At 43.2% G+C, this 23,609-nt stretch overlaps 1 protein-coding gene across 3 annotated transcripts in view; it reads left to right on the top strand.

Annotated features, from left to right (window-relative positions):
* zc3h7bb (zinc finger CCCH-type containing 7Bb) overlaps positions 1-13,454 on the top strand; it is a 91,317-nt gene extending 77,863 nt beyond the window's left edge. For 2 of the 3 annotated variants that reach the window (XM_059953727.1, XM_059953728.1), the window contains 2 exons: positions 1,506-1,669; positions 5,597-13,454. In XM_059953727.1, the coding sequence (XP_059809710.1) occupies positions 1,506-1,669; positions 5,597-5,786 (354 nt within the window). In that variant the 3' untranslated portion in view covers positions 5,787-13,454. The remainder of the gene's footprint in view (positions 1-1,505; positions 1,670-5,596) is intronic. The other variant, XR_009508532.1, reaches the window with a different exon arrangement.
* The last annotated feature ends 10,155 nt before the right edge of the window (positions 13,455-23,609 follow it).

The raw sequence follows: 23,609 nt of genomic DNA, 5'->3' as shown, positions 1-23,609 counted from the left end.
TGTGCCTCTGAGATGGTCCGGCAATCATGAAAAATATTGGTGAAGAGGGCCCAGCTCAGTGTGATCCATCCTGAAAGAGGGATGATAAATTCAATGTGCCAGTTCTGGTAAAGTCTACATTGGTGATTTAGACTTCCAGAAAAGAAGCTTCCAGCAAAATGGGCAGAGCTGAAGTTTTGTTGTAAATAGCAGGGAGATGATTGTTAGTGAATCAGTAGCTGCAGGACCACGATAATATAATGTCTTAATTACTTTGAAATTAAAAGCTTCATGCTCTGATCTGTCACAGTCCAACAAAAATTTGCCAGCATCAGAGCAAAGTACTTCAGGCCAATTTCCACTGAGGTCAGCTGGGACTACAACCAGAGCTCACGGGTTAACGGTGAAAGGGGAAAGGTTTTAGGGGAACATGAGGGGAGACTTATTCACTCAGAGGGTCATGAGAGTGTAAAATGAGCTTGGTTTCAATGTTTAAGAGAAGTTTGGATATGTACATGGATAGTAGGGGTATGGAGGGCTATGGTTCCGGTGCAGATCGATGGCAATAGGCAGTTTAAATGGTTTCAGCATGGGCTAAATGGGCTGAAGGGCTTGTTTCTGTGCTGTGCTTCTCTATGACTGGCTTTTCTGTAACTCATCCTGTTTGGTTTTTCCATTTCTCTGTCTTCACCTCCACATGTGATTCACTGACAGCAAGTGCTAAGCATCTCAACAATTACCACTCTTTACCACTTTCGTTTCTCTTGCCTGCCTTTCCCGCAGCTTCCTTTGTTGGAGTTCACCATAACAATGCTTCACATGTGGATTTATTCAGCAAGGCGACAGGTTTTGGGAGATTGCACACACAGTCTGAATTGCCCAGTATTCTACCCACGGCAGATGCTGACCAGAACCTGGGAACTTAATTGATTTTCCTTCCTTCTTTTAACCAAAGCTTGGAGCAGCACTCTCATTCGCCCCCTAAACTTAACCAGCTCCACAGATTGTGGGACAATTTATAAACTGTGGCTGCAGTTACCAAGTGTACCAGTGGTAGTTCATGCCGATTTTATTGCTGTCGTTTTCCTCTTCCTGCTCCTCCATAGGAGAGTCTTAACTTTAACCTTCGCCCTCAACCAGTAGCGTCAATTGTAACATCGTCTTAAGCAAGGTGAAATGCCCAACTTCCTTCCAAAAATTGACATTGGGCAACAGGTGGTTGCAAGGAAAGTTGCCGAGGGCATGGAAGAGAGGTGGCCTTTGGAAAGTGAGGAAGGGTGAAAGAAAGTAGAGGAATTGGAAAGAGAATTTTAAAGTGACGTGGTCTCTACTACTGGAATTGAACAGGAGGGAAAGGAGAATGATTCAGAAGAAGAAAGTGCAAGCTGCACTTCAGGTGGTAGGAAAGGTACAAGCCAGTTTTTGCGTGGGAGTGTTGCCACCAAAGCAATCCTGGCTCGGGTGTGTGCGGTCAGTCCGCTTTATCCTCTTCTCCTCTGACCTGGTGTGTCGTTGCATTCGGACAGATCGGCTACCACTGCTGGCTCTGTGGGAAAAACAGCAACAGCGAGAAGCAATGGGAGAAGCACATCACGTCGGAGAAGCACAAGGATAAAGTGTTCAACTCTGAGGATGATCATAACTGCTGGCAGCACCGCTTCCCTATGGGAGAGTTCAAACTGTGTGAGAGGTGAGACGCGGAGGAAGAGTTCACAAATCAACAGCTGCATAGTCGGCGTTAGCTGTTTAAAATAAGTCCTCAGTCATTATTTGCTTATTGATGTAATCATGTTGTTCTTACACATGCTCACAGGGCCATCCCCTTGCAAAGGGAGGAAATGTCGTTATATTCTCTCCTGGGATAAGGGTGACCTTGATAAGGCTGGTGCTTATTCACCATCCACCCCTGCCCTTGAAATACTGAGGACTATCCACATAAATTCTTGTGGTTAAAGTTGCAGTGGGAATTTTCACCAACTCAGTGTGTTGCTCAGCTGTTTTAAGAACAGTTAAAGCTCAGCTACATCTCCCTGGCTCTCAGGTGACATATGATCCAGACTAGATAAATTTGGCAAATCTTCCCTAAAAGGGTTAACTGCAACCAGGTGATTTCTGACTCATTGTTACCAGTAACAGCTTTTGAACGTATTTATTCATTTTTGAGATCCAAGAATGGCTCCCAATGGGCTCTGACTGCCCCTCGTCTGGGGTGCTGGTGACTTAACACACCGAGAAGAACTAGAGGCATGACACTGTGTGAGTCAACACCAGATCAGATCTGGGTCCAAGCTAAGCTGCAGACCCGGAATGAGATGGTCCATCAATCCCAGAGTTGAGGCAAATATCTCAAGTCCTGGAGTGAATGAGAGGGCAGTAGATCAAACTGAGTATCAGTTTTCAATCAGAAGAGCCAAGTTCGGGTGAGAGAGGGGTCTGATCCAGATCTGGGGTCTGAGAGAAAATAGGACAATCATTTATTGTCCGTTCCTAGTTGTCCTTGAGAAGGTGGTGGTGATCTGCCACTCTGATCTGCTGCCCTTCTGGTTAAGGTGACTTCACACAGAATTCCGAGATTTAGACCCGGTGAAGACCCATCACGCTTCTGACCTGTGCCACTAAGTTTACTGTTGTACTCCTTCAGGGAACTCATTGGCCAACGTGCGTGCCTGTCCTGGCATTGAGTTCCTCTTCATCTTCATAGCTTGCTTCAATCACAAGTCATAGAAGTGAAGGAAGCTGCTTCCATGTCTTGTGAGTGAACTAAGGACTAAAGGTAACAGGCTCTCCGCTGACTTGTGCTGCTTTATAATCGTCAGGGATCCCTGAGGGAGGGGATGAGAGGGATGGGAAGGACAGGTTTGAAAATAGGTATAAATAGAGGGAGACCAGGGAATCAAGGGTGATGGGGATTGGGTGGGATAATGACCTAATAGTGTGGGACATCAGTCACAGTCTTGTTGAACAGGCTCGAAGGTTGAATGGCCTGTTACCTCTGGTTAATATTGAGAAGGACAAGTAGACAAGGCCTATTTTCTCTCAGACTCCAGATCTGGATCAGACCCCTCTCTCACCCAAACTTGGCTCTTCTGATTGAAAACTGATGCTCAGTTTGATCTGCTGCCCTCTCATTCACTCCAGGACTTGAGATATTTGCCTCAACTCCGGGATTGATGGACCATCTCATTCCGGGTCTGCAGCTTAGCTTGGACCCAGATCTGAAGCTTATTGCTCCATTCTCCACTAACCAAGTCTCTCTGTAAGTGAAAATCCTCACACATACTGCCTATGTCTTCTCACTGAGCTAAATGTTACTTTTTATAATGAAATGGAGTGAAGTAAGTGCTGAACGGATCCTGATGAGCTGTATTTTCTTAGAAGGTCAGTACATTTCCCTAACACATGGGCGGAGCCATCTGATACCAATTCACAGAGCAAACCCATTCCTCCAATAATTTCCCTTTAACTTATTTTCTTCACTTTCCCATCAACTGCCCCTGGATTTTGCCACTAACGTACACCAGCAATTTACAGTACTAACCAATACTCTTTTGCGGGGATAGGGAAACAAAGGGACCCAGCTGAAACCCACTTCGATACTGGGACTGTAAACTCCAACAGGAATTTAAACTCAACAAAGTCAGCAGGCAAGGTTGGGATTGAATTGGGTCGCTGGAACCGTGATCAGCTCTCTGAGTGGAGTTTACAACCTCTCACTTTCAATCCTTGCTGTACATTCCTGAAACAAATAGATTTTTAAAAATTATTTACTAGTGTGGACAATTCAACTCTGCAAAATATCCTTCAAGATAATGAGTTGCCACTGTAGGTATTAATCTGGTAAAGCTCTGGATGTTCTTTCTTAACTATGGAGACCACTGCTGTACACAGTTCAATGTATGCGGTCTTACTAATATCCTATATAATTGTAGCATAACCTCCCTACATTTATATTTAATCCACTTCGTTATACATAAATTCAATAATGTTTTGTTACAATCGAGACTGAAGAACATAGCACAGTGGTTAGCCAAATGCTTTATAGCACCACTGATCACCGGTCGGGGTTCATTTTCCACCGCTGTCTGTAAGGAGTTTGTACGTTCTCCCCATGACTATGTGGATGTTGGGGTCTGGGGAAAAGTACACACTCAGGACAACTACTTTTTTGGGTTTTAATTCCATTATCTGTTTTATATGTTTAAGTGCCAGAAGAGGGTCTTAAAACAAAATGAACGACTTTACAATTAGGACCTGCCGTTACAATCTCCGTTTAACCTTCGATCCACACACTTGTGCCTCGACCAATTGCGTATGCAGTATAAAAATACAAAGAAAACCGCACAAAGCTAATTCTGTACTAATATGGTAGTGGCAATTCTACTTGGCCGGTGAGGAACTTTGCAAGCCACGCTATCCAGCGTCGAGACCTTTACTTGTGAAAAACTTTCCTCACCAAGCCCAGTACCTCTGGGGGAACTCGATTCCAACGCCCCACCAGCTCCTGCAGCAGAGAGCAAAATAGTCTCCCCGCTATCTCATGCGTGTGTAATGATGTCACCATCTCCACTTAAAGGCACAGGCACCTATTCTAGCATTACCTGGATGAATGCCCGAGTACACTTTTTGACGATAATGAATAGCATTCAATGGTCACCCAATTACACGGGTTTCACCTCACATTCCAAAGGCGTACGGTTAGGATTAGGATGTGTGAGTTATGGATATGCTACATTGGCGCCAGAAAAGTGACAACACTCACGGGAGCAGTCGATGACACAAACGATGCACTTCACCGTATATGTTTTGTTGTTTCAACGTACACGCGACAAATGGGGTTAATCTCTTTAACTTCTGTTTCGTTGGGTGTGAAGGATATGACATTCTGGGACTAGAGTGGAACAGGGAAGAAATCAGGATAAGGGGAAGGTGTGAGGAGGGGGCCAGGAGGAAAGATTGAACAGGTTAAGATTTTATGCCTTGGAATGTAGAAGACTAAGAGGAGATTTGATAGAGGCATACAAAATTATGAGGGGGTGTAGACGGGGTAAATGCAAGGAGGCTTTCCGCTGAGGTTGGGTGAGTCTGCAACTAGACATCATAGCTAAGGGTGAAAAGTGAAAAATTTAAGGGCAACATGAGGGAAAACTTATTCACTCAGAGGGCTGTGAGAGCGTGGAGCGAGCTGCCAGCACAAGTGGTGCACGCAAGCTCGATTTCAATGTTTAAGATTAGTTTGGATAGGTAGATGGATGGTAGGAGTAGGGAGGGTGATAGTCCCAGTGCAGAGCAGGCTATTTAAATGGTTCGGCACAGACCAGATGGGCCGAAGGGCCTGTTTCTGAGCTGTACTTTCCTATGACTTTAAAACCTATGTGTATAAATGGAGTCAGTGGAGAATTTAAATGGAAGCTGGGTAGATATGGGAGGGAGAAAAGTGAAGGAGACATCGATAATGTGAAGACGAGAGATGTAGGGGAATTTCTGTGGAGCACGGACACGACTGCAGACTAGTTGCCTGGAATGCTTTTCTTACTAATGCACTGGGAAAAGTGGAGGGGCTAGAGGGGCTGAGCGGCATCCTGTCCGTATGACTCTTCCACTCTTCTCCTTCCCCCAGACAAAAGAAGAAATGCTGCCCCGATGGTGATGACTGCCGGTTTGCCCACAGCCAGGCGGAGCTGAACGAGTGGCTGGAGCGCCAGGAGATCCTGAGAATGAAACTCGCCAAAGCCAAGAAGGACATGTTGCTCACGCCGGACGACAACGACTTTGGCAAATACAGTTTTTTGATGAAAGATTTAAATTAATGGATAAAACCGGTTCAGTTTAATTATTACTGAAACCTTTAAATTTAACAAAAATTGATTTTGGTAACATAATGGATAGTCATGAATTGTGACTTCATTACACTGAGGTGACCCTTGTTGCCTCACTTACTGCATTTTTACTCCTGTCTTAAATGCAGTTGTTACAGGATGGGAGCACCTGTAAGCAGAAGGTAGTGCTCACAACTGCTGCAGAGAGGTATGATTGAGCTGGGGTTTGGGTGGGTGCGGGAGGTGTGAGGTCAGTGGGCTAAACATCTGTACTTTGACAGGTTTAAGAACCCCTGCTACAGCATAGTGCTGGGTAAGAGATAGCCCAGTGAGTTTCCCCGACAGAACTTGGGGCATAAGCACCCAGGTTCAATCCACACTCTTCACCGCGTTAGCTGATTGCTCAAAAGAACCCAATTGCCTTCAACAGAGTTAGTATTGGAATTTGGCCAGGGTTCTTTTTTACCTCTGATAGTTGACCGAAAAAAACCTTTAGGTGTAAAAAAAAGTGACAATATTAAGAAATGGACATATTACCAGTGGGCACCGTACCCTAGTGAGGTTGTAGTGTTTTGGGAAGGTAAATATGAGGGGGAAAATGCCAAAGATTATAGAGAAGGCATCACAATGCCCATGTATTATTACCAGTATGAGTAATGTCACACTTAATATATTTTTGAGTTTTTGTGTGTGTGCTTGTCTAAGGTCAGCAAAGCTATTTTAGAAAGAATATGTAGTGTCTGTTGTCATCTGCTAAAAAGGCTACTGATAAGTCAGCCTGATTACAGTTCACATGCACTCAGGCCTATCCGAACCGGTTTTAAAGGAGTGGCTTAAACCAGCCAGTGCCCAGCACTAATATTCCATTTTCTTCCTTTACCCCTGAAGTCCTGCAGCGATTTACATTCTCCATAAGCTGACCCATTTGGTCACTATTATGTTGTGAATCCAGCTGGCGGGGCGAGTGGGGTGTTAGCTTTCAAATCAGCCCCGCTGTCTGAGGTTCGCATCAGCTGGACTACCTAAAGTATCACCGAGTAATTATCGAAGGTAAAACCCTGACTGAATTGGTTTCCTGCCCCCACTGTGACACTGAGGGTAGATGTTGTATTATAAGCCTGAGGTCAGCTAACCCAACTCCCTGCTCCCTACCTTGGGTCTACACCAGTTGTAACAAAAGAGCACCAAGACAGCGTTAGTCTACTGAGCTGTGGTCCATACAGAACTCCTCAAGATGCTGTACTGCTTAGTTTGTGTTTAAATGACCTTGTCATCCAAATATATTTGGGAAGAGAATGTTGTACTTCATAAATCCCTTTTCCCCCAAAGGAACTTTCTCTTAATTTTAATCGGTTTGTTATTAACAAATAGATCTGTGAAATCTAAACCCACTCACTTAAGTGCAAATCTCATCATTTTCCTCCTCACCTGTATTTGGTTTCTCTTTCTAATATCTGTCTAATTTGTCCACATTGTGTCTCGCTGGAAAATCTGCTCCCTGCTCAGTTTTACACATTCAGCAGTTAACTACTGTAGTTGAACTCCCCCGTTCATCAGCGACTGGGTCCGCCACCCTGTCAGCAGTTTGTGCACGGGTCAAACTCGTTATAAAGAGCTGAGCTGAATGATCTTCCTTCCATTGTGTTCAGTCAGTTACTTAACTCTTTACTTTGATAAGCACTTCCTTTCCCCACTGTTCATAGGACATGGTCAGCTTTTTGCTCCAAGTTTTTGTGGTAGTGTTCTCATAACAACATTGAGTAGGAAGTGACAGCAACGTGACAAAGTAATGACGAAAAAGTAACTTGGTCTAAATTAGCTGTTATTTGACTTGGAGGAAAGTGTGGACATAATTGGTTACTCGTTTTTTTTCTCTTAGTACCCGAGCTGGAGAGGTAGAGTGTGGAATTGCTATTGCGCTGATCTTCATTTTGTGAGCTGGCCATTGAGACCAGCTGCTGCCTGCCAGTGTTTTTTGCTCTTATCCTGCCTCACCTGAGCTCCATCAGCACATCTTCCATTTCTAGCTCCCTATGAACTTTCCTAGTTTTCCTTTCAGTCGCAACTTATGGTCGTCAAAGTTCCACATTCTTAACACTCAAAAAAAAGTTTTCTGTATTGACTTTAATTATGCCCCCTTTGCTTGGACTTTCCACAGTGGAATGTTTTTTCCACATCTGCCCTATAGTATTTCTTTATAGTTCTGAAGACCTTTTCTCAAATGTAATTGTTTGAGTGCCAAGCCGTGGTACAGACTGTCTGACACAATGATCAAGTGTAGCCAATATGAAACTTAAGTCGTGTTTGTACTCAGTGCATGTCCCATCTCTGGCATTGTGTTGCTCGCTCTACTCCATGTTATTGGAGTATCTCTGTGTTAGCATCTTAAGTTTACACAACTGTGTGACATTTTGAGTGCGAGGAATGAGACATAAATGTCAACGTGATCTTATGCTGCCATAGATGGGTCCATGTAGCTGACAAGTGGACACGTTGAACATGGTCACTGGCTTTGCTCTGCTCTAGAGCCTGAGCTGGGTGGGACAGGCAAAAGCCAGAGTCAAAAAGAGAGAGGGTGGGAGGGGGTGCTTTTGAGGCAGGGACAGTTACTGAAGTAGGCTGAAATTTTAAGGAGGCCGAGTGTGAACTTTGGATAAAAAACTATCATCCCTAAGTCCAACTAAATCAGAACAGCCCTTCAGATCTGTTCCTTTTCCTAACTATGTCTACACATGCACTGCTGCCTCTAATGCTTTTCAAAAATACCCCAGCCTGTACCCCCAATGAAAAATGCTGTTGGACCATCTGTTGCCTTTCAGTGCCAGGTATGGCTGAGAGCAGCCTGCATATCTGGATCACTTGGTTGAGTTGAGTTGAAGCTCTACTTTGCAGTTTAGCACAAGCCAAAAGGAAGTTTCAAGTATAGGAATTTGTGGATTTTGCCCAAAATCACCTTCCTTCATATACTTAAGGGGTTGGGAAGTGAAAGAACTGAGGTTCCTTTATGATTTTTCACTTCGGATAGTTAAGAAAGGGAATTTTCCGAGTTAGTGATTTGGTTGATGGGCCAAAATAACCAGCTGCCTTGAGCTCTGTTTTGAGTACGAGGGCTTTCTTCTGCTGCAAATTACTTCTTACCCTGTTCATACGGGGACTAGTCTTCACAAAACATGGTTTAGATGTGCTTCATAATTTAAAAGTATCAGATCATGTGATTTTGTTCAGATCATGTTGGAGTTCATTGTTTGCGGAGTCTACCAAAGATGTTTCAGGGATGGAATCAGTTGGCTGGACTGCACACTCTGTTTGAAAGTGGAAATTCATGGGTTTCTTTCTCAGTACAGTCGCCCTCGGGTCCAGGAATTACTCTCCAGGACTTGCAGAAAAATCAGAGTGCAATTTCAAACAAAAAAAAACCCTTTTTATTTTACATCTTAAGCTTGGTGTCATCAGTAGGTTAGCATTTGCAAAGTTATGGTGAGAAGGTGAATAGGTGTAAGTGGTTTTTTTTAGGAAGTTTGGTGGTTACCAATCACACCTCTTTTACCAATTTTACTGTTTCTAGTAAACTTTTCTATATAGTTTGAAAAATATTAGATGTGCTTGTGCTTAGATGGCTAAGAATCATCTAGTCAGGTATTAAGTCGTATTACTTTCCTATTGGTTTAGGAAGGTTGGATGTGTTTAGCAGGAGTGTTGGACAGGGCATTTACTAAGAAACTACGTGGTTCCACCTCGAAGAGTATGACCATTCAGAATTGGTAATCCCAAGGGCAGAAGCAACTGAAGGATACAAGACCTCTACATAAAACAGAAGTGGAATTTAGCTACCTAGCTCACAATATAAAAATCTTAAGATTTTAAGGCAAAGCTGAACTTGTTACAGAATCAAACATAGAAGTTTGAGGAAACACGGTGGGTCTTGGTGTACAGGAGACAGTGCACACATTAATCAGATTATCACCCGAGCCAAGAGACTGCAAATTATTATTAAAGGAAAGGGGAGTGATTTTTGTCATTTATATACCTGATAATCAACTGTTAAATAAGATTTGATAAGTAAGTTTGGCACAAGGCCACAGTTAACAGATAACCTGGTTCAGTTAATTTTGTTTTCTGCAACCATTTTTTACTTTAGGAATCTAAGTAAGGTGTGAATTTAGGAAATTATGAAATAAGACTTTACTACAGATGCACATTTCAAATGTTATAAATATTATAATATCAATGGCATTAGCTGATTGTCGGGAATTGTACTTAAAATCATGGAGATGTGACTAATCTTTTTTCCATTAAACTTGTCCTGCTTTGCATTGGCTGACAATCAGAGTGTAAGGCATGAACAAAATAAATCAGAAATATTTGGTAATCAAAAGAAAAAATAAACAAAATGAGAAAGGTGGAAAGTGCATTCAGCCAAGAATTGGTTATCAAGGCCAGCCCTTAGCTGTAATGCTGTTGACAGCCTTCAGGATCAAATGCAAGAGTTATGAGAAGGCTAAGAAGGCTGCTTCAGATGGGTTTGCTAATTCACAACGTGCTCCTGGATTCTGCAGTAGTCCTGAATCTCCCCATGTCATTTTGTCACGCTGGACTCCTTGACGTCAGGATCAGCTGGCAGAAGGCTGCAGGACTGCAAAAACCTGGAGGAACTCAGTGGGTTTGGCAGCATCTATGGGGGGTGGGGAGAGGGGTGGAATGGTGTTTCAGATCAAGCCGCTTCTTCTGGACAGGTTGAGGCCCTTCATCTGAGTCAATCCCAAATGCCGACTGTCCATTTTCCTCCTTAGATGCTGCCTGGCCCACTGAATTCCTCCAGCAGTTTTAGCGTTGCTCCAGATTCCACCACCTTGCAGTCCCCTCTGGCTCCAAAAGCCTGGCGTAGGCCTTATGCACCAGAATAACTCTGACGAATGGGAAACAGTTACAGATTTAAAAGACAGTCATTGTAAACGAACATCTCGTTTATTTTAGACCAAAATAAAACCTAATAATTCAGGTTGGTTTAGTACAGAATCCAGAGTATGCTAATTTGATCTGGCATTATCGACGAAGCATTAGTCATTCAGTCTGGAGAAAATGGAATTGTTTGCATTAGAATAAAGATAATCAGATTGGCATAATTGTAGTTATGAAATTATATAAATTGTGGTGGGGAAAACTGGCTGAATAATAATTCAAATTATGAATTACTAAAGGTGAGATTAAGGAAACACCTTTCCGTAGAGAGTTTTAAAGTTATTAACTGTATTATGAAAATACACGATTGTTTTTAAATTGCTACTAGATAAGGATTTAAAATAGTTTGTTTAAATGGCTGTGGGGAGAGGGCAAGACCATATGGAGAGCTCCACAGTCTGTACAGAGCGGTGGGCACTCTGGGATAATAAAATTGTGTTTGACCTGCATTCTGAAATACTCATTTCTGAAGGTATGATGAAGAGGGTTTATGGTATGGCAGTCTTCGATCCCACCTCTTGTCCGAAGTCCATAATTGGGTGGCTCTGACAGTGCTCACCTGATATCGGTCATCTACAGACCGGCAACGTATTTGGAGGTCCGGGTGACACGTGCAGGGGGTGCAGTTCCATGACAACGTGCAGCTTAAAAGATAGGGGGTGTCAAAGGGTCTTGACTGGAGATGTGGAAGGGGGTCAAAAATCTGTAATTTTATCGAGAGGGAGCTGAAGCATTGACCAAGGAGACGTAACCCAGCCATACTGCAGGTTACCCAAGGAGACGTAACCCAGCCATACTGCAGGTTAATCAGCACTCCAGCCACTTCCTTCATCATACTTTAGGGACGACCAAGGCTGGGTCGAGGAAGCCTGATGAGAGCTAAGAACAAGCTTGGGCTTATCACTGACCAGTCAGCCAATTAGCACAGGAGTGGAGGGGAACACTGAAGGTTAATGGAAAAAAGACAGGTCAAGATGAGGGATCCTTTCTTTCCCTCTCTTGTTTAGAATCTCTGAATACTCATTGCAGCCTTTTATCTGCTTATCACAAAGATCATATTTACTTGTTTTTATATATATATACATATATATATAAAAAATATATAATTATACATATAAAGTTCCTTGCTATGATAATGCTTGGGCTGTCCATCACTGTGCCGAGTCTACAGGATGTTGACAGTCTGAAAAATGTTTTATTTTATCGTCCTTTTTAACTTGCTACAAGAGCATGTGAACAGCTGGTCAGCCCCTCCCAGAATAAAGAGAGTAAACGTAGTGATATATTATAGGCCTATGTTGATGCAGAGGCTAGTTTGGTGAATATGTAAATGTAAAATTCATCATTGATGTGGATTAGTAATCCTGATTTTTTTTTTGAGATATAATTGAAGATTATAATGGAAACTAATATGAACAGGGACTTGTAATAGTACTGCATGCAATGGATAATGTTAGAAGTGTTATTAATGTATTTGTACTTGCAGAGAAACCTGCTTAAATGGTCACTTTCATACTAAATTACCATTGTGCTGTGAACGTGGCTGGGATGTGGCCTTTGGTCAGAGCTGGAAAAACTCCTTCAGAAATAGGACCCCTTTAGCTGACTCCAGCACCCCCAGATCCCATTCCTGTTAGAGCTTCACCCACCCACAAACCCCCATTTCCTGACCAAAGCCCATCATTGCTTCTGAACTAAATGCAAACCCCATTATACACTCCGTAGGAAAACTCACACCCCTGAACAAAACCAAAACTCGTCGTGGCATCCAAAACAGCACTCGAGAAGATGCTCTATCAATTGGCCCCGGGAGCTAAAACCAAGATCTGCTGTAGAACAAAGACAGAAATCAAAGTTATGGAACTGTGCAGCTCAAAAGAGGCCAGTTGGCCACCAAGTGATTTGGAGAGCAGCTTCAATAATGCCACGCCTGCTTGTAGTTTACTTTTCAGGTATACGTTCCTTCCTTTCAAACTTGCTCTTCAACCTGGTTTCTGGGCAGTATGTTTCAGTTTATAATATTGTTTAAAGTAATTCTGCCCCCCTCTCCTCTTTGCTTCTTTAGTTAATTCTGCTGAGCTTGCCAGTTGCCCAAGTCCTCCCTTTCCTAAAGCCTCATACTCTACTGTACATCTACCATTGAAGGTTGCCACAAATCATGGGACTAGATGATATATTGGGGTTGATGCAGATGGAGGAGTGGTTATGAGGTGAGGTATAGAGGTATCTGTCACCCTCAGCTATAAAGGTGGCTTGTGGCAGAGGTCACTAACTCAATTTTATGAATCTTCTGTACCCTCCTGGTCAACAAATTTTGGAGAGCAGTCCTGAGTGATAACGTAAGTAAGAATAGGGCTCGTGTTCTCTCAAGAAAAACTCACCTCCACCACACCAAATGTCGCCTTCCTCGCCCTAACCTCCCACAGTTCTGTGCTCTAGACTAGGACAATGAGATTGAAGTGTTTTGGGGTCAAGTACAAAGGAGAGAGCTCACATTTAGACCTACAGTGTCCATATAATGCAGGTTTAACTGTAAGTCCATTGGATCAGCCTAGTCCATTAAGGGGGCAGGTTTACAAAATGTGTATTTTATCGATGTGGGGCTTAATCCCCAGACAGTGTTGGTAAATGATGTAGGAACATTCCTGTTAAAAAATTTTATATTTCACTTTCCAATAAATTTGTTTCTCTTTATTTGAATCCAAAGCTATGGAATATACTTAGTTCATTATTATAATTATTCAAGCTTCAGATAATTGGTACAAAAGCAAACGCCTGCAGATGCCAGAAATCTGAAATAAAAAGAGGAAATACTGTAAGTGCTCAATGGGCCAGGAACATCTTTGGGGAAACGAGAGATCAAGTTTCAACAGCACTTACAGAATAAGCGTGTAAAGCATCAGAGAAAGGATGGTAGACAAAAAAACCCATAATCTGACCTGGACTGGCATCCAGAGGTGATTTAATTGAATAAAAGATGTATGACAATCTACAGATAATACTCTATAGATGGAATGGAGTGTGTGACTTGCCTTACAGCAAAGTGTGGAAGACAAAACAAATAGAATTTATTCATTGAAATTTTTATTTATACATCTAGAGAGGGATTCAGAACTGCTTCAACTCCTGATAAAAGTGTAATCTCTCAAGAAATCTGTGCTGAATGAAGGACAGATGTGCAGATTTTCTACCCAAAAGGATTGGAAGGATATGGGCCAAATGCAGGCAACTTGGTCAGCATGGATGAGTCGGGCCAAAGGGCCTGTTTCCATTCTATGACACTAGAATTGATCTCAACCTATTTGATTACTAGGTTTGATTGACTGGTGAATGGTCCAATCATAGTCATCTCTGTTTAGCAACTTATAATGCAAAATCAGTCAAGAAATTTAAGCTGGACTAAGGAAGGGCATAAATAGAAACAGCAGGACCAGCTCCTGTTCAGAGCTGCACCGATACCAGTCCTAAGCTGTTAAAATTTAATTTCAAAACCAGATCTGTGGATAAAATAATGAGCTATTACATCAAGATAGAACAGTTAAATCTTTTACACAAGAGTTTCTGCAGATGCTGGAAATCCAGAGCAACACACACAAAATGCTGGAGGAACTCAGCAGGTCAGGAAGCATTTATAAACATGAATAAACAGCTGGTGTTTCTGGCCGAGAGCCTTCATCAGGACTGAAATCTTTTAATTTCATTCCATATAAAAATGATTTGGATAAATGCAATTACTTAGATATATCTGTATAACTGTATCTAAAATTATTTCATTTATCTATGTATCTTCCATCCCATTAGCAGCTGGGATAATTTTAAATGGTGGGGCAGGATCAAGTGGCCTACTCATACTCTGCTCCACTTTCTCATAGAGTAATGCAGCACACAAACATGCCCTTCAGCCCTGCCTGTCCATGCCAACAAGCTGCTCATCTAAGCTAGTCCCATTTACCTATGTTTAGCCTATGAACCTACACAGAGTCATAACTTGGACAAAGGGAAGTGGCTGTGGCTGTTGGTGACCTATCGTCCAAGTTTCAGGACATAAGCCTGACCTTCCCTCTAGCACAGAGGCTCCTTTTTAATGCCATGGACCCCTACCATTAACCGAGGGGTCTGTGGGCCCCAGGTTGGTAACCCCTGTTCTAGCAAGCAGAAGTAGGGATGTTCACTGTTGGGTGTAAACATTTTAGTTCCATTCACAACCCCTCAGCGATGGAAGGTATCCTTACTTGTATGCAATAAGACCAAGTCAACATTCGGGTGTGGGCCCAGAAATGTAACAGTCACACTGAACAAGTGTGGTACAATGGGTGTCTCCAACGCGAGAAGAAAACAGGCTACCTATGCTTAACATTAAATGTTATTTCCATCACTGCGTCCCCTTGAAATATTCTGGGAGTCACTACTGTACTATCCACATCAATGATGCGACTACAAAAACCGGTTGGGGGGCTGGGTTCCATTGGGATGAAGCTGCCATTTGACCCCTGTGCTGATGCTGAAAGAATCAAATGAGGGTAAATATTAGCCCTCCCATTCTTAGACCAGGAGGTCCTTCAAAAGACTTACTAAAGTCCAAGTGGAAAACTATTGGACGTCCACTGTAAGAACCAGATTATGCTCTTCAAATTATGGTGGCGATGCCAGCTGCACCAGCCCGCAAAACAGGCCTCTGAGTCATTGTGTCTGCAGTGTTTCAACTTGCCTCACCAGATGGCACCTTGACAATGGGACCCAACGATAGAGTTACCAGTCACGTTCACATCAGAGATGATGTAATGTGAATGTCCACCATCAGAGAGGACATGCAGGAACCTGAAGACACGCCCAATGTTTTAGGAACAGCTTCTTCCCCTCCGCCATCAGAATTCTGAATAGGCAATGAAACAACCCATTACCTCACCATTTGGCTCTCTCTTTGCGCTACTTGTTTAATTTGTATGTGTAATTAACAGTATTTTTATGTGTTGTGTCGCTGTTGCAAAGCAACAACTTTCATGTCATACATCGGTGATAATAAACCTGATTCTGATCCGGCCGGTGCATTTTGGAATTTCTGAGGAAGTAGAGTCCATGAATGCTTTATTGTTCATCTGCTGATGTTTCCTGGCTAATCTGATTCTTGGGTGCCCCCTGACCCTGGGATGCTGTCTTCAACTGTACTGGGCATTTCACTCAAGCCCTCGCCACTATACCCACCGCTGTCCCTTCCTGGACGCCCTATCAGTGTGTATTAATGGTTTCAAATCTGAACCAGGCTGATCTTCCCTAGTTATTTGTTAAGGCTTTGTCATTTTATTTTAAAGTCTTTTTATTAATACATAATCTACAACTATAGAATAATACAAAATTTCAACAAATTAATATGTATACCATTAATAGAGCTGAAGAAAAAAAACTAATCATATTAAAATGAAAAAAAAATTATATCTAGAAAAATGGGAGAAAAAAAGAACCCCATCTAACTAAGAAAAAAAACCCCATTAACTACAAAAAAACCCCATTAGGAATCAACCCCCAAAAGCAATATGTTTAACCATCATCTAGATATATAGAAAAAGAAAATTCATCAACCGCCAGTTCACATTTTTTTTAAAAAGATAATAAAATTGGAAGGAAACCATATAGAATAATTCAAATTAAATGGTAATATTTGGCAAAAGAACCCCATCTTCTCTCAAAATCAAATCGAGGTTCAAAAGTTCTACTTCTAATTTTTCCCAAGCTGAGACATAACGTTACTTGAGAAAACCATTCAATGAATGTAGTGGAAGAGATATCTTTCCATTTTAATAAAATAGCCCTTCTTGCCAACAATGGAACAAATGCAATTGCATGTTAATCTGAAGACGAAATGCCCTGAATATGATCCTGAAGGCTTTGTCACCGACACCATGTCAATTAAGCAAACCAGTAAGTGGATCGGGTTTCATTCAGTTCGTTGACTCAGATTATGAACTCCCAGCAAAGTGGCACCTACCTTTGTATTCCTTCACCTTTCCACCTGTTGAACTATTCTTGATGCCTGAGAGCTTATAAAGAACAGGCTTGAGATTGTTTGGACGACAAATTTGCCATGTGTAACACTGAGCCAGTTTCTGATTGGCTGCAGCAGTGAGAATCTCACAAATCAGTCTCCTCCCATACCCGTCAGCTGCTTGGACAACTGGAAAGTTAAGATCTAATTAGTTAGTTGCACGCACCCACCGAAATCAACATGATGTTGTATAACAGGAAGGTTCCATTTACAGAACCAGACTGTATCTAATTCCACTCCCTCCTGGGTGGCAGTCCCTTTATAGGTGCAATAAAAAACACAAAATGCTGGAAACACTCAGCAAGTCAGACAGCATTGGCACAGAGAGAACCTTTCAGAGCAAAGACCTTCCAGTAGAGTGCAATAGCCATCAGACAATTGTCGAAACTTGTGCTGGGAACATCTGATGTATTTTATAGAACAAAATATCCCAAGGCGCTTCAAAGGAACATGTCTAAGTAATATTTCATTCTTAGCAGCATGTTAGGAAAGAAAGTGAGAAGCATTATGGAGCATCTTAAAAAAAGGAAATTCAAAGTGCATTTCGGGAAGAGGTTAAGAGAGGGTGGTTCAGAGATTAGGGCCATGGCTGCATGGTAGTGCAGTTGTTTTGTGTAACGCCATTACAATGCCAGCAATCAGTGATCGGTGGTGGTTCAATTCCCACCACTGCCTGTAAGGAGTATGTACGTTCTCACCGTGACCACATGGGTTTCTTCTGAGTGTCCCGGTTTCCTCCCACAGTCCAAAGACCATAGGTTAGAGTTAGTAAGCTGTGGGCATGCCACGTTGGCACCAGAAGCGTAGCAACACTTGCAGGCTGACCCCACCTCCCAGCGCATATTTGGGCTGTGTTACATTTCACTGTATGTTTCAATACTTTGAGTACGTATGAAAAATAAAGCTAATCTTGACCTTAAATCTAAAGTTAGGATAGTGGTAATTGTCACAGTTACAGATATGGAAATGATGTCAAGGACAGTATATCCCCGGAGACACAAGACACCGTAGACACTGGAACCTGGAGGAACCCAGGAGGTCAGGCAGCATCTGTGGAAGTCAAGGCTTCAGGTGGAGACACTTCGTCGTGTATCTTTGACCTTTCTTGACTTGTTATTAGAAGATATTGTATGTGCCACACTTGAAGGATCATGCCTTTCCACTATACATGTTCTATGGCTTGGAATCAGAGCAGAGAAGAAACCCATGTACCCTGTTGTGCAGTGACTGCTCCTTGAGTTTTAAGCCTCTGCTCTTCCCTGTTGCCTTTTTGACTACTTAACTAATTCACTTTCGAAATTTGAAATGTGGTTACACAGCCCTTTCAGAAGTTACAATCCAGACTGAGACAATTTGTGAAAACAATTCTCTACCCCTCTCACTCTCCTGTTTGTCAATGCCTTATGCAACTACAGGAGCTTTAGTATATATCCCTCTGTTTACTTTTTATTGTTTATTGTTGAGATACAGCACGGAATAGGCCCTTACACCCTTCAAGCTGCACTGCCCAGCAATCCCCTGATTTAATCCTAATCTGATCATGGGACAATTTACAATGACCAATTAATCTACCAACTGCTACATATTTGGACTGTGGGAGGAAAACTGGAGAACCCAGAGGAAACCCATGTGGTTACAGGGAGAATGTACAAGCTCCTTACAGGCAGCGGCGGGAATTGAACCCTGGTCTCCTGTACTGTTAGGCATTGTGCTAGCCACTACACTACCATGCCAAGAACCAAACCCTCCCTCAAGACAATGTCATTTTTACTTCTTCCAATCTAATACAATGCATTCAGTGCCCATAATGTGGTCTCCACTACACTGGAGAAAGCAAATAGATTAGGCTACTCCTTTGCAGAAAATATCCATTAGTCTGCTAGGATTGCCCTGGTCTTTTACCCATCTCTGGCTGTAATTCCCCATCCCACTCCCACTCTGCTGTATTGTTGGTCTCTTACACGGTTCCAGTGAAGCCAAGTGTGTTGGCACGTGGCCAAGTGGCTAAGGCGTTGGTCTAGTGATCTGAAGGTCGCTAGTTCGAGCCTCAGCTAAGGCAGCGTGTTGTGTCCTTGAGCAAGGCACTTAACCACACATTGCTCTGCGACGACACCGGTGCCAAGCTATATTGGCCTAGTGCCCTTCCCTTGGACAACATCGGTGGTGTAGAGAGGGGAGACTTGCAGCATGGGCAACTGCCAGTCTTCCATACAACCCTGCCCAGGCCTCAGTCAATGTCGCAATCGATGGACAAGCCCAGCATCAACTCAAGGAATGGCATCTCATCTTCCATCTAGGTATGCTACAGGGTTCATGTTGACCAAATCAGATGAAGGATCAACTCTCTTTCTCTCTCTCTCTCTCTCTCACCACAGATGAAGTCTTATCTCTTGAGTATTACCACCACTTTTTTGTTCATTTTTCAGATTTCCAGCACAGGTTTTGGAATTTCAATCCTAAAAGGCTCTAACTTTTATAGGGTCTTGCCCTGTAACCTTGACTCTATTCCTTTCCATAGATGCTGCCAGACTTGCTCCATCTCAATCTTTCTCACCTCTCTGGTTCTTTAACCAATCTAATGGTCGTTTTTTGTGCCTTGTTTATACCATTTCTACACTCTATTGACAAAACCGTACCCCTGTACTAGATAACTATTCCTCGTCTGCAAGCAGATTAGTGTTTTGCATAAGAGCGCAAACAAACCAATTATTTTATTTCAACCAAAGAAGGTTAATAGATTTAACAGAGGTGTTGAAAATTATGAAATTAAATTGGTTCCAAGAGAGTCAGTAAACAAATTACATAGTAGAAGTAAGCAGTCGTCGATCCCAGGAGATCACGGATTTGTGCCTCTGGTGGACTGTGTCTTCTCCAGGGAGCAAAGCTGGGCAGAAAAATTTGTTGCCCGTGCAGCAGGATCCCCCTCTCCATGTCACTGATGTAGTCTAAGGGAAAGGCAAGCGCCGATACAGCTTGGTACCAGTGTCATCACAGAAGCTGCCAGAGTGAAGTTGTAAACAACATCAAACTGCCTTTGGGATCCCAGCTCTGGATTTCTTCCCAGGGTTTAGTCCCGAAGCCGTCCCCATGGGTGGGTATAGCCGCAAGGCAGCGGAGGTTTAAAAATCAGAGCTTTCCTTCTCCAAACAAACAAACAAATTACATAAATTTAAGGTAACTGACAGAAATGCGAGTTTTCATTTCCGACAGTTAACGAAGACGTGAAAGAAGATTCAGACGGGAGAAGCAGATTCAATTGACCCTGGGATTACAACAGGGTATTGAATATACTGATAAGCAGGAAATAGTCCCTGGGGGTAAGAGCAGAGAGCTGACATCATGTGTCTTTCCAAAGTCTGCACAGGAATAATGAGCAGAGTAACCTCATTCATAATGTATGAATTACATAAGTATACATTATGTTTATGTAATTCTAACAGAATTATTTATATATCAGATTCAGATTCAGTATATAATATATACTTCAGTAATTCCAGTAGAACAAGACTGAAGCTATGGCCTTGCTGATCCTCATGGCTCAATTCTACATTGAAGGAAGGCCACCACTGTTAGAATCTATATTTATTTTTAAACATACATCCCACAGATCAGAAAACTGTCTGCAAACTCCACTCTACTGTCAGCTTTATTTTAGAGACTTCTGTAACAGAGAGGTGCTAAGGCAGTGAGCCCTACCTTCCTTATGCCATTATCGAGGGGGTCTGAGGACCGCGGGTGGGAACCCCTGTAGGGCCTCTTCTGGAGAAATTTGAATCCCGGAACTTGTCATACCTCCTTTCTGTCATCAGAAGCTTGAAGGCTACACGTGTTAATCATTTAATGATTAAAATAGAGTAGTGAAACGACCCACTGCACACAGTGTTCATGTGCACTTGCTCCATTCTCGCTCAGTGGACTGCTGCCCTTCTCCTGGGCTGCCTCCCTCTCCGACAGCTTGTGTTTGCATGCGTACCGTGAAGCCAAATCGATCCAAACCCATTAATTAGTAGTCTGGCAATGTCTCGTTTCATCCTTGTTTTCAAGCCTTTCCACCAACTCAGCCCCTCAAACTTGTATGGCAGCCTCCAGCCCTTCTGCCTGCAGAGATTCCTGCACTCCTCCCTTTCTGCCCTTTGCCCTGTCACTGGTGGCTGTGTCCATACCGCCGATTCCCTGCACCCAGGTAATCCCCCTTGTTAATTACCCTCTGTAATGTTCCTTTCATGATGTTTTGGTCACATACTTAAGCCCCTCACCCCTACTGGGGCATCAGCTACTGAAAGCCGCTCACCTGTCCACGACATCTGTCCTGGGCCGGTTGGAGGAATGGCAGATGGAGTTTAGTCCCGGTAAGTGTGAGGTATTGCATTTTGGATGGTCAATTGTAGAAGGAAAGTATATAACTGGGGTTCCCAACCTTTCTTATGCCATGGGGTCCATGGTCTCCAGGTTGGGAACTCCTGGACTACAGTTAATGACAGGACTATTGACGTTCGGAGGAATCTCAGGGTCAAGTCCATAGCTCCCTTTAAGCAGCAACGTAAGTGGGTAGGATGGTGAAGACGGCATACGACGTGCTGGCTGTCCCTAGCCGTCACATTGATTGTAAAAGTCAGGGAGTCACGTCACAGCTATGCAAATCGTTGTTGGAGGATTGTGAGTGTTTCTGATCACTAAGCCACCGGAAGGTTTGCGATTAAGTGAGAAAGAGTGCAGAAAAGATTCACAGCAATGATGCCTGGATTGAAGGCCTTAAGCTGTGTGCAAGGAGAGAATGGATAGGCCAGTACTGTTTTCTGTTCTGTTTCAAGCTCTTTGCTATGTCTGCTCACATACAATCTCACTTCCCGACTCCCAGAAGACACACAACCTTGCCTCTTCCCTGCCATCCTTTTTAAGTCACCAAAATATCTCCCCTGACTTTCCTCTGCTGGGTGCCTTCAAAACGTTCACCTCTGCCGTGTTATTTTCAGCCGGTCTTGCACACTTTAGCTTCAACTCTAAAGGGATGTCCCTTTATTCTGACACTGCGCCCTCAGATCCTAGACTCTCCTACTAATGGAAACATCCTCTTCACGTTCACTCTCTCCAGGCTTTTCAATATTTGGTAGGTTTCAATGAGGTCCCCCACCCTGCTTTCTGAACTCCACTGAGTACAGGCCCAGAGCCACCAAATGCTCCTCATACACTAAGCCATGTAAGCATCATACAATTGGCTGTTGCCATGAAACTGGCTGTCTTGTCCTGCTGAACCTCTTCCTTGCAACAGCTTGCCATTGGGTTTTATGAATAGTCGCACTGTTCTCAAATTGCTCAGTCACTGTACAAGAAGTTCATTAACCTGGCTACACATATCGATGGTTCTTTACTGACGCTGGATTTGGAACATGGTTTCTTGCAACACTTCACGCTGGTGTGAACCTCTGGCCGGCTCACTTCTTTGCAGCTAAACCCACGGTGGCCCCTGCTAATTGACACCTCCCTGCTCTCGCATTTCCCATCCATCACAATGTACACTTATTGACCCACATTGCATTTTCCCAGACCATACCGGCGACATTCAAATCCTTCAATATTGCAAACCCATGACTCTCAAAGAATTCGTTCTGTTCTCTTTGTGTCTGCGAAAGTTTTATTTTTAAGATTACACACTCACATTGCAAAGTGCATGTGTGACCTTCTTTTGGCTTATCTCACATTTGACAGCTAGCTCTCCTGTCTTCCCAAGCTTCACACTCCTGATCAAACTCCATCTGTGATGGTGGCAGTGCATCGTAGCTCATTGCTAAACAGGAGCCCGAAGGCGCACACTTTCAATGTTATTGTCACTGTTCTTCTTGTGTGTGGGAGGTCCTTGGGGGTGGGTTAGGGTTTTATGTTTTAGCTGCCACATCCAGGTGGGCGATCTGTTAGGTTTTGTGCCGGGGAAGGGTAAGAAGATTTGGGGTTTGCGAGTTTTGTTTCTTTTTCTTTTTCATGGGGGGGGGGGGGCGGGGTTTGATGTCTTTTTCTTTCAATGACTACCATGGTTTTTCTGAATTCCACGGCTATCTGGAGAAGATGAATCTCCGAGTTGTATTTTGTGTACAGACCTTGATAATAAAATGCATTTTGACATTTTGAAATCTCTGAACCCTTTGAAATGTTGAACACTCAATGTTTGAGGAACAGCTTCTTCCCCTCCACCAGCATATTTCTGAACAGACAACGAACCAACCCGTGAAAAATATTTCACTATCATTGTCCTCCTTTTCCACTACTTAATTTTGATATCTATTTCTTGTTGTACTTTACTGAATTGTTTACATATTGCCCAGTACACTTGCTGCAAAACAACAAATTTTACAACACATATCAGTGATAATAAACTTGGTTCTGAGTTCACACATGCCTTCATGGAGAGATTTGCCTGTAGTTTTATTTTTCTTTCTTTCTCTCTCCCTCTCTCTCTCTCTCTCTCTCTCTCTCTCTCTCTCTCTCTCCCTCCCTCACCCTCTCTCTCTCTCTCTCTCCTTTCTGTCACCCCTCTCCCCCATCCCCTCACTCTCCCCTCTCCTCTCTCTCCTTCTCTCCCCCCTCTCTCTCTCTCCCTCTCCCCCTCTCTGTCCATCTCCTCTTTCTCTCTCCCTCTCCCCCTCTCTCTCTCTCCATCTCCTCTTTCTCTCTCCCTCCCCCCTCTCTCTGTCTCTCCATCTCTCCCCCCCCTCTCTCTCTCTCTCTCTCCTGTTCTTTCCTTTATTCATCTCTCACCTTCCATGTATACTATACTTCATCAGAACTGCAGCTCATAACCCACAAACTGCTTGCCACCCCTC

This window comes from Hypanus sabinus, chromosome 29 (assembly GCF_030144855.1).
Source record: "Hypanus sabinus isolate sHypSab1 chromosome 29, sHypSab1.hap1, whole genome shotgun sequence".
NCBI lineage: Eukaryota > Metazoa > Chordata > Chondrichthyes > Myliobatiformes > Dasyatidae > Hypanus > Hypanus sabinus.
Note: the sequence above shows the minus strand (reverse complement) of the source record. Positions and strands in the feature narration are given on the sequence as shown.